At 44.3% G+C, this 17948-nt stretch overlaps 1 protein-coding gene and 1 long non-coding RNA gene across 2 annotated transcripts; both read left to right on the top strand.

Moving 5' to 3' along the window:
- Positions 1-1054: 1054 nt before the first annotated feature.
- On the top strand, positions 1055-6103 carry LOC144941679 (uncharacterized). Its single transcript, XR_013639256.1, has 2 exons — positions 1055-1265; positions 3217-6103. It is a non-coding gene; the product is annotated as an uncharacterized LOC144941679 (long non-coding RNA).
- Positions 6104-6501: 398 nt separating this feature from the next.
- On the top strand, positions 6502-16910 carry LOC144941676 (heme-binding protein 1-like). Its single transcript, XM_078868039.1, has 5 exons — positions 6502-6750; positions 10539-10711; positions 12584-12713; positions 14272-14446; positions 15513-16910. Exons 2-5 carry the CDS (start codon positions 10568-10570, stop codon positions 15688-15690), a joined length of 627 nt encoding a protein of 208 aa, XP_078724165.1. The 5' UTR covers positions 6502-6750; positions 10539-10567; the 3' UTR covers positions 15691-16910.
- The last annotated feature ends 1038 nt before the right edge of the window (positions 16911-17948 follow it).

Genomic DNA, 17948 nt, shown 5'->3' with positions numbered 1-17948 from the left:
GAAATATACAGCCACAAAGAGGTTTTACGAAAAAACTGCATATTTATTTTTACTGGAAGAATCCGATGAGCTATTAAGCTCTTTTTCACAGACGTCCAGTCTTGATTTAAAGCTTTCGTGACTGCAGGGATTCATATTCTTGGTTCTTTCGGTAAAGTCACGTAGAAGGGAAACAATAAAGTAATACAAATATAAAACAATAAAATTCTCACGACGTTTCGACTGCAACACAAGCAATCATCATCTGGTGTGAAAAAAAATATAAAAAAAATATTGCCGTGTTTTTCACACCTGATGATGATTGCTTGTGTTGCAGTCGAAACGTCTTGAGAATTTTATTGTTTTATATTTTTATTGTTTCCCTTCTACGTGACTTTACCGAAATGACCAAGAATATGATGTCCAGTCGTTTCACAGGGTGGTCCAGATGTCGTGTAACCCCCATTTGGTTCTCTAAAACTTTCCATTTTAAAGGTTTATTTAAAACAAAAATGAATATGCAAAGGGAAAATAATGATAAGCCACTTTGTTGAGCTGTTATTTTGTGGCCAATAGCCCAGTCGGATTTACTTGGAAGATTTAAAATAGTTTAGTTTTATTTGTGTATATTTTTTAAGTGAATTGTTTACCTTTCCCATACTTTGCACTCTTGTCGTCTTTTCGTATTATTGTTGTAACGTGCTGACCCGCCCTTCCTGGACACCTGTGAACAAGAGCTTCATAGCTCATCGGATTCCTCAACTGTAAATATTTTGATTCCGCTCCCATCACGTGACCACCACGCCTCCTTCCTTTACCAAGATGGCCGGCAAACTCGCTCGCGTGACGTCACAAGCAGTTAAAAAACCCCACGCGTGACATGACGTCATCCTTCCTGAACAACTTCACAACGGAGACCTGGATTTCTCCACTGTAAATATTTTAATTCTGCTCCAATCACGTGTCCACCACGCCTCCTTCCTTTACCAAGATGGCCGGCAAACTCGCTCGCGTGACGTCACAAGGACTTTGAAAAAACCCAACGCGTGACATGACGTCATCCTTCCTGAACCACTTCAACAACGGAGACCTGCGCCGCGCCATTGACACCCCCGTCCTTCACCACCAACAGCAGCAAATGTCGTTGAAGCTCACGCCGGAGAACTTGAGGAAAGGCCTCGCCGTGATGTACGCGTTCGGCACGTGGACGCTGCTGGGCGGCATGGCCTTCGTGTACTGGGGCAGCAACAAGGACGAGCCAAGCGCGCTGACGCCGACGTATCAAGGTCAGTTGCAGACCACCACCAATCATCATCATCATCATCACCACCATCATCATCACCATCATCATCACCACCATCATCACCATCATCACCACCACCACCACCATCATCACCACCACCATCATCATCATCATCACCACCATCATCATCATCATCACCACCATCATCATCATCACCATCATCATCATCACCACCATCACCACCACCACCATCATCACCACCACCACCATCATCATCACCACCACCATCATCATCACCACCATCATCACCACCACCATCATCATCATCACCACCACCATCATCACCACCACGATAATTCAACCGTGGGCATTCCGCTGCCGGACGAAGGCCCCCTTCCTCTCCATGCCGCCGCCGCAGCAGCCTCTTGCGATCCAGCCACGTTGCCGTATTGTCCCGATTGTAAGACGCCCCGGGAAGTAAGAAGCGTGCCCCGCCACGTAAACGTGTCACTACCCCCCCCGTCACCCCCCCTGTCACCCCCCCCCCCCGTGTAACCCCCCCCCACTGTCACCCCCCCCCCCGTGTTACCCCCCCCGTGAACCCCCCCCCGTGTCACACCCCCCACCCCCCCCCGTGTCAATAAAGTTACAGGAATCTGGTGACACGCACCGACTTGAGTAGAAGACGCACCGCCCTGTTCCCCCAATCAGGGGGGCACACACACACATGCCTTTTATAACGCGGGGTAAACTGTACTAACAGGCCGCCAAATCGCAACCACGTGAGTTTGTAACCACAGTTTGTCCGTGCCAGCCTAGGTGCACTTTGAGACCATCACGTGGAAGTGTAAGGCTCGCTGATAGACCACGCACGGTACAGACCCAAAATGTGTTTACGGGTTTGAATTGCAATGTGCAATTATCGAATTAAATATGTAAATACCCTGCGTAGGTTTTCTGATCCACGTGTTCCCATTATCCAGAGTATGCGTCTCTCAATGCTTATTCAGTTTTGGTTCCATGTTTGTTAATTACCACGTCTGATCCGTGTGTCATGGCAGGCAGTGCGCACCGATTGAAAACGTTCTTCTTTGGTAGTGCGACGGCATTCTGGAGGCCTTCATCCAGCAGTAGACAATGTAAAGCGACGTTGATTAGAGGGTCTGAGTGTAACAGCTTCGAAAGTCACTCCAAAACGAATGGGACGATTGACGTGAATGGGAGTGGTGGAGTCAGATAATGTGGGAGTGCTGGTGAAAGGCGATTAGCATGGTTGGCTACGTAAGGTGCGAAAGAAGTTCAACATACAAAGGTTGATGATGGTGACAATACGGGACAAGGGCCCACGGGGTTTAATCGCAATGACTTCCACGTACTGTGGCATTGCAGCAGTTTTACATCTATTCGAGGTCGCAAATATGGGCCTCGATGCCATCCAACAATCGATTCGTTTTGGTATCGTTTGTTTCAGTACTTTCTGACTCCTTTAAAGCGTTTGGTCTCGTTTGTACTGCTTTTCTGGCTCGGTTGTGTTTATGCAGTACAGGTACGGTCTAATTTCGATTTAAAGCTTTTGTGACTGCAGGGATTCATCTTCTTGGTTCTTTCGGTAAAGTCACGTAGAATGGAAATAATAAAATAAAACATAATAAAATAATTCTCACGTTTCGTGTAATAATTCTCACGTTTCGTGAGAATTATTTTATTCTCACGACGTTTCGTGAGAATTATTTTACAATGTTTTATTTTATTATTTTCATTCTACGTGACTTTACCGAAAGAACCAAGAAGAAGGTACGGTCTAGTTACGTCTCGTTTGTATGCTACGTGGCGTTTGTTCTGCCTGGTGATGACTGTGTTTTGTTTCGTTCCGTGTCGTTTGCACTGTTTGTCTTGTTCTGTCATTCTCGTGTTGCACTGTTTGTCATGTTTGTGTTCTCTCGTTCTGGCTGTATATACTTTTGTAAACCCATTTGTGACGCCTTCTTTTGCAGATCCGAATTACAAGAAACATGTCGTGGAGCTGAACAGTCCCATGTACAGTATTCAAATGTCTTCAACAGTTCCCGAGGGCTGGGTGCCTTACTCAACACGCATCTATAACAAGGTCCAGGAATTGTTTGGAAGTGGAAAGTGAACGGATTGATCGTGGAATATTTGCAACGGACCGTGATGAAGTCAAGATGTTGATGAAACGCAAAGAATCGGGAGACATCTGTGAGACTGCCTGTGCCCTACATTTTTCACCAAAGTTTTATTCAAACCGTGCTGTCGGTGTTACATCACGAGATGAAGAAATTGTCATTTGTAACCCTTGCAGAAAGCAGTGCATCAACTTGTCGTCATAGGCTTCATTATTTCTAGATTTGAAGCTTTCGTGACTGCAAGGATTCATACTCTTAGGTTTTTTCGGTAAAGTCACGTAGGTAAAATTAATAATAAAATAAAATAAATGAAAATAACTAAATTGTCCTAGGCTTCTCATATGCCCTGTAGAGAATGTTCATAGCATATCACCAACAGTTACCTTGTTGGAGCCTTACGAAGACAAAGTGAAACCGCTATGTTAATGGAACGTTTTTGTGTGCAGTCATTGGTGATTGGACTGAGATAACTAATTTCACTTGAAAAAAGTGTGTTTTGTCACGGGTGATTTATCTGCAATAAAACTCACGATTCAAGCGATGCTGACTCACGACTATAACCTGAGCCACCACGCCACAATTAAAGTACTCTACATTTGAATACAGTACTACAAAGGTGACTGCTTATTGATTTCAAGCATACATCAACTTGTAAAACGAAATAAGTAATATTTATTTTATTTTCTATATGCTGACATGTACATTTAACATGTCGGCTTTTGCGGCCAATGTGAGTCATATTGATTTTTGGGTAAGATCGCGTGAGTAAAGTGTGCGCCTTATACCCTTCTACAGCTGACACGGCCAATTAATAAAGTCATGTGACCAGACTTGCAAATGTATTACTGCTTCAGCACACCGGTATGTTGGTGAGGAGCAATCCACATACATTGTACCAATTTTTTTTTCGTGTTGTGAGTTTGCTCTCCAGCATACAGGTGGTGCTGAAGTAGCAACCAATTGGCACATTTGTTCACGTGACAACTTCATTAATTGGCTGTGTAAGGTTGAAGGGTCTGTGACAAAAATGTAACTTGTGCAGTCTGACCCAAAAATGTATTATGAATCATGTAGACATGGTCTTGTGCAACCTGGTCTCATTGACAAATGTGTTCTGTTGGACAGATGAACAGCTAACTTGTGTTTAAACGGGAACCAAACGTTAAGAATGATCTCCACAAATTCCCTGAAAAACAGTTGCATTTGAAAGAAGTTGAAGTGTATTTTCCTCACGTCAAATGAACAGTGATGTAATGTATTGTTAAATTACACTAAAATGCGATGTATGTTTATGCAGAAAAGCATTAATGATTTGGAAAGATTGTTTCCATTGCCAGTCTTGCATTTGGATGTTTGACCAATGCCATGAATGATAATTTGGCATGTAGAGGAAATTGTAGTGCCGGTGAAGACATGCATATTATGGGATAACACTCAAAGCCCTACACAGATGGATTCAAGGAACTAGTTATCACGCATTGCAAGAACTTACGCGTACGAGGGAGTTAAATTCAACACTCATTTCCTGGCTACCTTACATTCTCTTGCAATAATTACGGTATGTAGGACAAATAAAAGGATGGTATATGGTCTGCAAACAGATCACTAGATTGTCTTACCTGTGCAGGTGATTGTTGAAAGATCACTAAGTCAAATACTGTAATAATTTTTGGGTTAAATCGCTCAATGGTAATTCAGTAATACCTCGATATGTATATTAATACATAAACGAAGTTTTGGGAAAACGCACTTTGGATTTTGTTACCATTATTTTACACACACAGCAACAAATTAAGTAAAATCAGAAATAAACAGCAATTAATAAATATATTTGTTGATCTACAGTACTATATAAATAATAATAAAATGCTTAGCTATGTTGTTTAATGTCAGTTTTTAATTGTAATAATGTACAGTATAAAACATTTTGAATATAAATTGTCTTTGTTTACAATATGAATGGTAAGTTGTGCAGTGTTTATAGTAGTAAATAAATGGGACGTTATGAAGGTTGGGAACACATTCTCGGTACAAATGTTATTCAACATGCGACGTTTCAATATACGAATGAAGCTTCAAGAATGCATCTACTACGTATATCGAGGTATGACTACTGTACCTTTTAAATGAATACTGTATTCCCCAGACGTGCTTGGCATTTTGTGGGATGTATTTTAATTGGAATGCAGTTTAGCATGTTAAATCACGCAGGCACACATGCACCCGCACCGTCTGAATACTAATTGAAAGTTTGTCCTCCGGCTATAATTCTGCTTACGACCAAGGATTTAAGAAGAGTGGAGCTGCCAAAACCTGCTTTTATAAGATTAGCTTGTTATTGCCAGTATTTGCTATATATATTTAAAAAGATATCCCCCCACTTAGATTGTGTCGTTAAGAGGATGCAATTTCTTTATATAAGATGCTTTCAAATGGCTTTTTCCCTTTTTAGTTAATTCCTACAGTATAAAATGCACCTATTTGTAATCATTCAGGTAATGAATACCTTAATTTATCTTTATTGTTTAATACAATTATCAGATTGTTTACTGTCACTGGATGAGCCTTGGTGACGGCCCGTCTCCTTACCTGACATCCTCATTCGCTATGTTTTATCCTCTGTTGGATGAAGGCATCCATATTTCGTAACCATCCATTATGGTCCTCTGATGCCACAATCCATCTTTCTGCTGTACATAATGATCTCAACACTATCTCCATGTCGTTTAACCTCTCAGGAGTGAGTGTTCCCATGGCTTCCATCCCGTCGCCAATTGTGGTGAATAAATGTGTTTTAGAATTAGCGTTGGTTTCCTGATGCAAGTATTGTCACTTTCCCATGGTAATTCCAAGCATGCATCTCTCAATCGGCATTGCGTTTGCATGTTAAGCAAACATGGCCTGCAATGCAACGCGGTTGGACTACCACCCCTATTATCGGAAGTGTTTTGTGTGCTTATTGTGCGTAAAGTACAGATTTGCCTAACTCTTGTTATTGTCCCGGAGAACTGCTAACGTTAAAGAAACCACACACAAACAAAAGCCCTCTCTGCGTGACACATTTGACAAAAAAACGCCGCAACACATCAAACCCGCGTTTGCTTTTGGATGCTCACAACCAAAGGCGGCAGAGCTTTCCAGGCGGGATTAGGCGTGGGATTTGACGACTGGCTGGGAAAGCAGTAACGTGAATAAACACAGATCCAGCGTGAATCGTGTGGGTGGGAGGACACCCACTGCATCATCATAACACGCATCATTGGAAGGGACGTCCGTTCTCACCGCTTGCCACACGACCTAACGCCCTTGGCTGATGCTGTGTGAGTTGCCTGGCTGTGTGGACAACTCACGCAAGCAGCCTTCTTCGGTGCGACCACACGAAAGGTATTGGAATGCAATTCTCTTCTCGTCTAAAAGTCAGCACCCAGAGTGAATTCCTTAAACCACCTTCGCAGGTGATTGTGCTTGGTGTGCGTACATTAGTACCTGGTGCGGTGTGTAAACAACATTTAGGGAGACCCAAGGTGGACGGGAGTGGGGGTTTTGACCACGTCGACCACCCTCATAGGTGCGATGTCCCTTTCTTAAGAGGTGCTCGCTAATAGCACTTGCCCCAGCACTATATGTAGGTTTTACGGGGGGCCTTTGTCTTTGTTAGTGGTCCCCATAGCCGTGGCGCTGTTATGTAACGCGGCTCCTTGGTACTGTAAACACGTGGAGGCTCGTGTTAGCGTGATGTGTCGACACTACGATATATCATGTGATATAAGATCCACGATTATGGTATCGTTTTATAATAGTTTATTTTTAAATACATACAGCAGCGGGATTAACTTCCGTGGTCTTCACGTGGCATTTGGTGACCGCAATTGTGAGCACATCATCGGACATTATAAAGATAAAAACAAAAAAAGCGAGAACATTTACGAAACTCTACTTAAAATTTCTGAAAGTGCGAATTTTAATTATCCGAAACTCGCCCCTTTAAAGTCACGAGAGCAACTTTGAAACCACGAACCCCACGCGTTCGTACAGAGTACAATGCATGAAGTATTACGCGTTTTATTTTGTGTGTCATTCATGTAGGTTTTATTATGCGTTTGGTGTAATGTGTTGGGGTTTAATTAATGTATTATGCGTTCACGTGTCGTTTTTATTATTACACGCTTTTATTATTTAACTCACTCCGTCTGTTGTATCTTCAAAAAATAAATCTTGTAACTCAATTTTTTACCCACTTCCCAATGTGCTATCGACTGCAAACTTGAAATAGCTATGTCATACTGATGACAATACTGTATTCTATCATAAAAAAAATCCTAAACATTTTAAACATTTTACACGCTTTTATTTAACTTTGTGTCTTGTATCAAAAAATATTGTAACTCAATTTCAACCGTCTTCCCAATGTCGTATCGACTGCCAACTTGGTATAGCTATGTCATGCTGATGACAATACTATATTCTATCATTAATTTTTTAAAATATATATTTGTAAACAATCTTGTTTACGGCTCGAATTGTCCACGTTTACGTCTCTAATTGTCAACTCACGTTGCCTGTAAATCACCACGTGGTCCTTTACGTCACGGCAAGCCTCGGGGAGCCACGCCCAGGGGCGGGGCATGTGGAAGGAAGGGAGGGGCGATGGGGTAAGGGGGCAGGGGCAACTCGGACAGGACATTTTATACTGAAGGGAACGAAGTGAACCAGCCTACAATAGATTATATCGTCCGTCCGTCCGATGTCCGATTAGGTGTAGCAACATCGCCCCCTACTGCAAACACTTGGCAGGACCCTACAAAAACCTTTAGACTCAGTGAGGCTTTCCTGGCTAAACAAGTGTAACATTCCCTTATAATTCCCTGAGATAGTTTTTAATTAAAACATTTAAATTAAAAATTAACTCACAGCGGCCTAAAGCCTACAGCTAGGCCTAAAGCCTAGAACTAGGCCTCAAACTCTCCTTTCGTATCGTACCCCCGCCATTTCATTTTATTATAGCCATTCATTTGTTCGTTCCTACCAGCCCACCCCGCAGGGACCTGTTTAAAGCGTGTTTTTAAAAAAGTATTTTAAAATATTTTATTATGTTGATGAAGTAGCACACCCCGGTTTACATCAGAGATGCGTTCGTGAAATGTGCGACGACGAACATCGAAACGACGTCGATCAAAGCGATGTACAGGTCAAACATCATAGTGCAAAGTACAAGGAAGGTAAACAAAACACCCAAACACATAAAACTTAACCACCCTCTCCTACCAGGGAAAGCCCAGACAGACACGAATCCACCCAGGTTATCCAGGCAGAAAACTTTTTTTTTCTGAAATATATAGTTTGAAGTATGATAATGTTCATTGTGTGTATCGCAATGTATTGTCTGGTGTTTTATGGATACCGTTTTATAAACGGTGTTTTGCGTGTTGTATGGATTGTGTTTGTTATGGTTATGTAATATATTAAGTGCAGTGTGTGTGTTATTGTACCTTAATATGCATGCTTATCCTCTGTCTCCCAGGGTTCCATGGTTACTCTGAGCCAGCCTTACAATTCTGAGCACCAAGGCTGGCCTGTGTATAAAAGAGAAACTATCACTGGCTGAGATTGATCACTTGTGAACAGAAGAGTTGCTTTGACACATAAACCCACCCCCACCTCATCTTAAATGAGAAACAGTGTCGTTGCCAGGTTGAAAATATTCCCCGCTGGTATCCGATTAATGCAACGGAAAGGCCTCACGTGGCAATCCCCAACCTTAAGTCATGCTGCACGTCTCCCTTATTCCTCAGGAGTTATTCTGATCAATTAAGACCCCGTGGGCATCATCTGCTGCTTACGAGCATTCACGTGCAGGAAGAAAAAAGGCAAACTATATCTTCTTGGTTCTTTCGGTAAAGTCACGTAGAAGGGAAATAATAATTATTATGTTTATTTTTATTATTGTATTATTTCCCTTCTACGTGACTTTACCGAAAGAACCAAGAAGACGAATCCCTGCAGTCACGAAAGCTTTAAATCGAAATTTAAAGGCAAAATATAATAATAATAACCTTCACGACTCTCATGGTGTGGGGAGGCCCTCATCCAGCAGTGGATTGGACAAAAGCCATGCATGTGTGGTGGGTAATTGTTGGGCGTAATACGCCGCCACCAATTGGTTGAGCAGCTACTTCCAGCCAGCGGTCAACAGGAGGCAATAGCGAGTGCGGCCGGTGCTACGCAGGACCAGAGGTCGCAAACGGGTTTCGATTCCTTACCCGTACCCGGCCGCACCAGGGTCGCAAACGGCTACCCGTACCCGGCTGGGTACGGGTTAGCCGGGTATCGGGTAGGGTACGGGTATCGGGTACCCGATTTCGACCTCCTGCGCAGGACTCGCGGGTCAGGTATCCCGGGAGGACGGTTGGGAACCGGAGGGGGACTCCCCAGGGCCCCGGGTGGGGGGGGGGACTGGGGGGATTGCGCTACAATCCAGGTCCCTCGAGAAGGTTCCAGATGGGGGGCGTGGCCAGGGGCGGGGTGACCCTGGGAGCCCCATAAAAGCCGGACCCCAGAGTGGCGGAGTTCAGTTCGCCTCAAGCCGAAGATCCGAAGCCACCTGAAGATAGGACCCTGGACCCCAAGTCCCGCCGTCCTTACAAGGGCCGGGGCTCAGTGAGGTCAGTGGTCAATAGGCTAGGACCCTGAGGAACCCTCGACTTGACGCCCTTCTCAGGGCCGGGTCTGTGTGGGCCAGCGGTCGAGACCCGAGGACCTTGGCTGGGTCGGGTCAGTCTCCCCTAGGTCCCGCTAGCCGGAGAGCTCAGAGTAATTAGCGCAGTGGTTAGGGCACAATAGCCGGGAGGCCGTACCTCCCTAGGCTGTGGGTAGAAGGGGCCATTACACCTTCGTGGTAGGGACCTAGAGTTACTGTTGTTATTGTTACAATAAATACGTGTTGCCTCCAAAGAAGACTCCGTCTCCTTACAAACCCACTACACATGTATATATATACACAGACATCGCAGCGATACACTCCGCTACTCCTGACACAGTTGTCTGGCTTGACCACCTGAATGTGAGATTGTAGTTGTTGCTCTGCATCTACATTAGCCATACGAAAGAAGAAGTATTGTATTACAAAATGTGTAGGGATATTGTCATGCCTGGCCCATGTGGTGTTGTGACAGCTCACGAGAGGTGTCGCGTAGCCCACGGAATGCTCGCCGCACTCGTACTGCCTGTACTGGTGCTGGGTTGGACCATGGCGGATGCTTCTGGTGCCAAGGTGGACGCTGCCAAGAAGCCATGGTTCTGTCATGATTTGGATTGTCCTACATTCACTCTGGTGGCTGAGCATGAAGTAAGTTTCTTGAGATCGTGTACAAACGTGTGTGTGTGTGTGTAGTAAGTACCAAGTTTGATTGATGATACAAAATAGTGTGACCTAATACTGGAGTTGCCACAATATTGATGATGCTGGGAATTAAATTTCAATTATTGACCACAGCTTATCAATGAAAAACCAGTTCGCATGAATTTAACTTATTTAATTTTGTCACAAGGACGGTTAATCCCCATCCTGGAAAATCTGCCCATGGGTGGTAACAGCGTTAACTGCGGTTTAGAAATGTACCCCACCAAAAAATGGCATTCAAGGGAGTTCGTAAAAATATTACATTTAGCAAAAGAAAGGGAAAATTGGATCTAGTAAGCGTTACTTTTTGTTTTTGCAGATTTCTAGACATTCCGGCTGTGGGTCAAAAAAAAGTTCCTTATTTGCTGATTACCTCGGGCACTTTTGGGAAAAGTACCCAAGAAATATGGTCATCAACAAAAAAATACGAACGAAATTAAAAGTGCAGAAGAATTGTGGAGAACAGTTCTGGATTATCCTCGCAGAAAAAGTAGCAAATGCTACGGGCCCCGCACTTTAAAGGGCCCCGCGCTAAATGCTTTCAATCTATCAATTCCGGTTCAGTGATTCTGCACTTGCTCTATTACTATAGTACTATACTGCCTTCAACTTTTATGAACAACTGGGTGTTGAAGGTTAGTGATTTGTCGTATTATTTGGCTGTATAGCAAATACAAAAATTCCATTTACTCTGCAAGTTAAACATTTGTGTTTTAATATTTTTTTTTAATTTAGGGCCCCTTTATAACATATGCTACAGGCCCCGCACTAGGGTAATCTGGCACTGGTGGAGAGGTGTATGCTTGGAATTAGAGAGAGAAGCAGAAAGAGGAACACGATTTCTAGAGCATACACAGGTTAAATACACATCCCTGTCAACCCCTGATCAGTGCCCTACCTTATTACAGACCAATTTAGACCTTATTGGTCACCCCGTGCCCTTTTAAATCTCAGCGTTCATCCTACAAAGTCCCATCACAAGGGAGAACACACAAACAAATAGACAAAAATGTGTGCCCGTATTGAAGCGGCTCTACGTCCGTATGGACCTGCAACTCAATTTCCCTGTACAAGAATACGGGTAAACCGTATGGGTTGACAGGTATGAATATGTAATTCAGACAGTACATGTCAATAATGGCCAACGGTCAAGAATAGTGATGGGAGTGGCAGCCAAGGATGAGACATTTCTGAGAAGACGCTCAACTGAAGAGGCACCGCGATCAAATCAGTTTGCGAGCAGATGCTCTGTAGATTATGAAATCGCAGGATCGGGAGAGATGGTGGCAGCTTTGAGGGCGAGGCCCTTGATCCAGCAGCAGATTGACCGTGGCTGACCATGGCCGACGATGACGAGCCGTATTTGACTCAAAGTGGATGTGTTTTTTTAAATCCTTTATATTAAGTTCACTTGCTTGCTTGCTTGCGCGCTTACGACCGTGCAAATCTTTCGGTCGTTTTTTAACCCACTTCCCGTGATCCAATCGAGCTGACATTTTGCACACAGACTCGTTGTGCGTGACAATTTATTTTCGTGAAATTTTTTTTTCATAACTTTACACTTTTTAGGAATTTTTTTTATATTACCAATTGCTTAATGGTGGCAGGCAATCATCTGACCCATAGGTGGCAGCCATCTCAAGCCAGAGGACGAGAGGACTCTAGCCGCCACGCATATAAAGGATTTATAGTGAAAAACTTTGTTTTTACGGGTGAATTTTTTTCTACCTACATGACTTCATCGAAAGAACCAAAGAGTATGGATTCATGCAGTCATGAAAGCTTCAAATGAAGATTGGATGTGTGTTGCTTGTGCAGGGCTTCCAGGAGAGGGCGTATGAGGCCAGCCAATGGGTGATGACCAGAGTGGAGGGCAAGGCGTACGAGCGAGCGGTTTTCGATGGGTTCATGCGTCTCTTCCGTTACATCGGTGGCTACAACAAAGGAGGTACTCGCCGCATTTCCCTCCCTTACCCTTCCCACCCCCCCCCCCCCACTGCTTCTGGGGCCGTCCATAAATGACGTCACGCACCTGGGGGGAGGGGGGGGGCAGGCATTCGTGACGATTGTGACGAGGGGGGGGGGGAGAGTTTGAGAAATGTGACGTCACATCAAAATGCGCAACTTTAAATAAATATAGACAACACGTTCTACTTAATTAAATTTACTTTTTGATAAATGTTTTCTCCTACAACATCAGAGTGCAGCGCCACATTAAATACGCACTACAATGACAATAGTTTAAAGCGATTTGAAGCATGTTTTATTTTTTTTGGGGGGGGGAAGAGCTTTGTGACGTCATATTTGAGGGGGAGGGGGGGGGGCTGACTTTTTGTGACGCCGTGTGACGAGGGAGGGGGGGTAAAAAATCGTCCAAAATCGCGTGACGTCATTTATGGACGGCCCTTCTTCTCGTGCACGCACGTTCTCTGCTGTGATTGTTGCAATGGGTTCAATTAAACAAACACAAAGAGAGGTGCTCGCACAAATCGACAACAACAAAAACGACTCTGTGCCCCCCCCCCCGCGAGCAGATGGTGTTGTTCAACTCCCAAGTCAGCCCTCATCGGATTGAACAACTTTCGCGAGGCACTTTTTAAGCAAATAGGGGCGGGGGGGGGGTAAAAAGCTATCTTTCAATGATATATTCATCATTACGTAATAATGTGTACAGCTAAGGTATAACTCATGAAATCATATGCTCATATTTGATACTTGCGCCATGCTTGTAGAGCAAGGCTATTGCGAAGGAAGCCATCGTTGACAGACGATGACAGTCTGCAGTGGTTTCACATTAGGGGGCGATGTTGTCACGTGGCTTCACCCAAGTAGGAAATGTGTGAGCAGTTTTCAAATATGCCAACACACGTGGCCTGTATCAAAATAAGTATAGCCATATTTTTCAAATTTGGTTAAACAGAACTCAATATGTCAAGAGCCGCAGTGCATGTGAATATTTCAGTTTTCAGTTTTCATTTATTAGGTATAGCCCTGTGAGCCATTCGACTCTTGAATCGGGTGCAACCGCAACAAACAAAAACATGAACAAGAAAACATCTTAAAGTGACTATGTGACTATGTGCAAACAGAAAATCCAGGAAAAAACAGCAAAATATTCCAGAAAAAGCACCCTACACCAACGCTGTGTGCAAAAATCCCAGTGGGATGCAAGTCAAACAACAACGACCACAAGACAACTTAGATTAAGGCCATTAGTCTAACTCCGTACTACTACAGTCCTTACAAGAGCCACTTGTTTTGTCCGGAGCCGCAGGTTGCCAGCCCCGGGGCCTAGACCGTTCCAATAACTTAATGGGATCTTTAATGTCCGCTGATAAGCAGACGATGCACACTTTTTTTTCTGTTAATGCCCCCGCAGTATTATCCAGCGCGGCCGCTGGGCTCAAACCGCGAACCTCTGCAACAAGCGGGCAAACGCGCCGCCGTTCTGCGCCGTCCGTGTATCTCATCGCCGTGGTCATGCGCGTTCGGTCCGTCCGCTGCAGGCGTGCGTGTGCCCATGACGGCTCCCGTGCTGTGCCAAGTGACGCCTAAAGGCGCGCGGGCGGAGCACAACCTCACCGTGTCGTTCTTCGTGCCGCCCGGCTCCCGGGAGCCACCGGCGCCCTCCGACCCCCGTGTCGAATTCACCTCCCTGCCTGCGATGACCGCATTCGTCAGGTAGGCAACGTGCCACCCACCACTTTGTTAGGTGTGCACGTCCCACGTCCCACCCACCACCGTCAGCACCGTCCTTGGCCACGGGCGCAGCCGCACTGCGGAAATTGGGGGTGGGTCTCCTACTCATCAATGGTTCCCCGGCGGTGGTTGGCGGGTGGCTACATTGCAGAGGCACAGTGACCCTGCAGAGTGCAGGGGAGTTGTGCGGTGAGCGTGTATGACATTAGGCGTGTGCACGCACGTGGCTTACCGTTCAGGGCAGCCGTGCTCCGTGCAGACTGCGCATATTTAACGGGCAGCACATGCACGAGTGCATGAATGAATGCAGGAATTGATGAATTAACGCATGTATGAAAGTGAAAACTATAAAATATTCGAATGCGTAAATGGATGCAGGTATCAAGGAATTAAAGCATAGAAGATTCAGTGAATTTCAAATGTTGTGGTTATCGCTTAGGCCTGTATGAGAAGTGCTGGGGGTGTCTGGACACCCACAGTGGCGGTGCCTCCTGCCCTGGGCCCAACTGAGATCGTTCGACCAGTGCAGATTGTGTCACTTGTAGTTGACAAGTCATTTTGCTTCTTGTCGTCTTGTGTTGCGCGTGCTTCACTGGTTAAAAAGCCGCATTTTATTCCAATGAAAAAAAACGCTGAAATGTACACGATCGATCGATACCTTTACGTTGAATGGATTGTACTTATCCAATTGAGATCTAGTTTACTAAGCATTTCGATCTCAAATCAGTGCCTGTGGTGCAATGTGTAAATATCAGCACTGGGGGTAAACGAATTAGGCGAGACGTGAGTTTGGCAAGGCCAGCTCCTCGGGTGCCACGCTGAGTGTCGGCACTTACTAGCAGCACTCGCCAAATGACGATCTTGGTCTTACGTGCATGCTATGCACATCTATATATGAGGTGTATATATTTTTTGTGTTATTACATTTTAAAGCAGTGTTTTTGACAAATGTGTTGAGTTGTGTTGTTATTCATTGTGCTTGGGCACCGCTGCCTATGCGCGAGAGAAAAAATATGACGTGAGGCGTTTGTTCTGAGTGTCGTCGCAGCTCCTTCGATGGCTATGCAACGGAGAGGGACTGGCTGCATCAATCCCAGCTGCTGGCGAAAGCCTTGGACGATGCCAAGCTTCCGTACCAGCTTGGGTCGTTCCACTCTGCGGGCTACGATCCGCCGTTCCGCCCAATTAACCGTCACAATGAGGTTTGGATCATGAAGGCTGAGTGAGGGGGGCGAGACACTGCTTTTTAAAAATCCCCCCGTGGGGCGGTGTGCCACTTTACTCGCTTGGTGATCGTCTCACATCGCAGCGCTTTACACTAAAATTGCTGCCCCTCAACCCCCAGTCCTCTTGGCATCCTCAAAAGTTCAGCGTTTCATTTTAGTTACGTTTAACTTGCAGACCCGCACCTCCGATTAGCGCCGTTGGCTACTCACGGTGCGAAAGACGTTCAACATACATACATAAATACGTACAGACCAAGCACTATAAATTCGGAAGTTATATGCAGTAAATTTTTGTACAGTTGGTTGAACTTCTTTCGTACTGTACATAGCCAACCGCGCTAATCGGAGGTTGTGGGGGAAGGACAACAAACTAAACAAAAAAAGCAGTTCTAAAGATATGAGTTTTCAATCTAGTATTTAGAAGTGCTTAGCTCTGGTGGCTTGCTAATATCGGAAGGAAAAACATTCCAGACGGCCGCAGAAGCACGCAATGCCACATCTTTATTCGATGGCAAGCCAAAAGCCGCTGCAAATACATCTGCATTTGGCCTACTGTGTTTTTCTTCAGTTATACCCAGTGGCAGTGGGTGATTAAATGTTGATCGGGATGGGAACCACTAGTGGAATATTAATACAAATTTAAACCTTGAACACTTTTGACCTGCTCATGATAAAGATTTTAAACTGCATAACCACGCGTGCTCCTCTTATACCCTCACTCCCCATTCTGCCTCCCACCCTCTCCCCCAACCCCTACAGATTTCTGTGCCCCACCAATATATTTATCCCCTGGCTGCCATTAATTTTAACCCGATTTGTGTGATCTCAGTGGATCGTGAAACCCATTGCAGATTCTAGAAGTTGTGTCACGAGGATAAATGGATGCTGTGAGAGACACGCAACACAACTTGCTTATTCTTTCTCTTTAAAAGGGCTCCCTCGCCATGACCAGAAGGCAGCATTGCCTTCACTGTGCAATTTAATAGCTCGTTTCTTATCTTTGAACGATTTCATATAATATTTACATCTGGGATAAGCTCAAATGCAGCATCAAATTACCAAGACCTCATGTGATGATTCATTCACCGAGTCAGGCTGACTCATCACACTCTGTAGCCGTGAGATGCCTATTTTTTTTTTATCTCATATGCTCACCTGGGGTTTACATATTTTGGCTCTTTGAGGTTCCTGATTGAATGCTCAGATGTAGCTGTTGTGAGTTCTCTGATGTTGCGAGACATTTTTTCCCCACGGGTAGACATTTGCTAGACGAGAAAATATAAACTTTTGTGGGAAGTTGCGGTGACTCAAATTGAGATATTTGACGTTATGTAAAACATTACTATTGAACTCTGTCTCAATTCAAGGCATATTGTTATTTTTAGGTGTATGTTTTTCGTCAGTTATTTTTATCACGTATGACAAAATTAACTGACAAAATGAGTAAATGTTAAATATTCTTAAGGAAGGAAAATAACCAAGCATTTAGAATGCACTAAGCAACAACATTAAAGTAATTCAGTGCTGAGGTCATAAGGCCACTGGGAAAGGTTACGCGGGTGCATGCTTCCCGGGTAGTATGACGATGGCGCCTTTTTTTGAGAATGTCATTACTTTAGTATGTGCACGATGCAATTTACCCTCTTTCCTAGCAGGCACGTTTTGCATAGGTTATCGGGACAATATATAGCCTTCTGGTAATTGAGCAACGCATGCTGGTGTGCTTTCACATATTTTATTAAAACATTGTGCAGCCTAAAGTAGCAGGCATGCCGTTTTGTCATCTTTCCACGTAATGGCGTTTTAATTTGAACGATATACCGTGGAAATATTGTACTGCAGAAATGTTAACCTTGCAGAACTATACCATGGGGATATTAATGTTGACTTAAAGCTTTCGTGACTTGCAGGAATTAATATTTTTGGGTCGTTCGGTAAAGTCACGTAGATAGGTTCAAAGAAAATAACAAAAAATAACAAAAAACTACGACGTTTCGATCGCAACGCAAGCAGTCGTCTTCAGGAAGACGTCGTAGTTTTTTGTTATTTTTTGTGATTTTCTTTGAAACGTGACTTTACCGAAAGCCCCAGGAATATTAATTTTCGTTGTACTGAACGCTACCGGCAGATTCGCTATTGCGCGCGTTCATACGGATTGAAAATCTAAATCTGTCAGTGTATGAAATAAAAAATTGATAACGCACAATTCTTGAACTAATTATCTGCACTCACTTGGCAGGGCTCCGTCTCACGTTTAT

The sequence above is a fragment of the Lampetra fluviatilis genome, chromosome 25, assembly GCF_964198595.1.
Source record: "Lampetra fluviatilis chromosome 25, kcLamFluv1.1, whole genome shotgun sequence".
NCBI lineage: Eukaryota > Metazoa > Chordata > Hyperoartia > Petromyzontiformes > Petromyzontidae > Lampetra > Lampetra fluviatilis.
The sequence above is the reverse complement of the archived record's forward strand: the minus strand, read 5'-3'. Positions and strand labels throughout refer to the sequence as shown.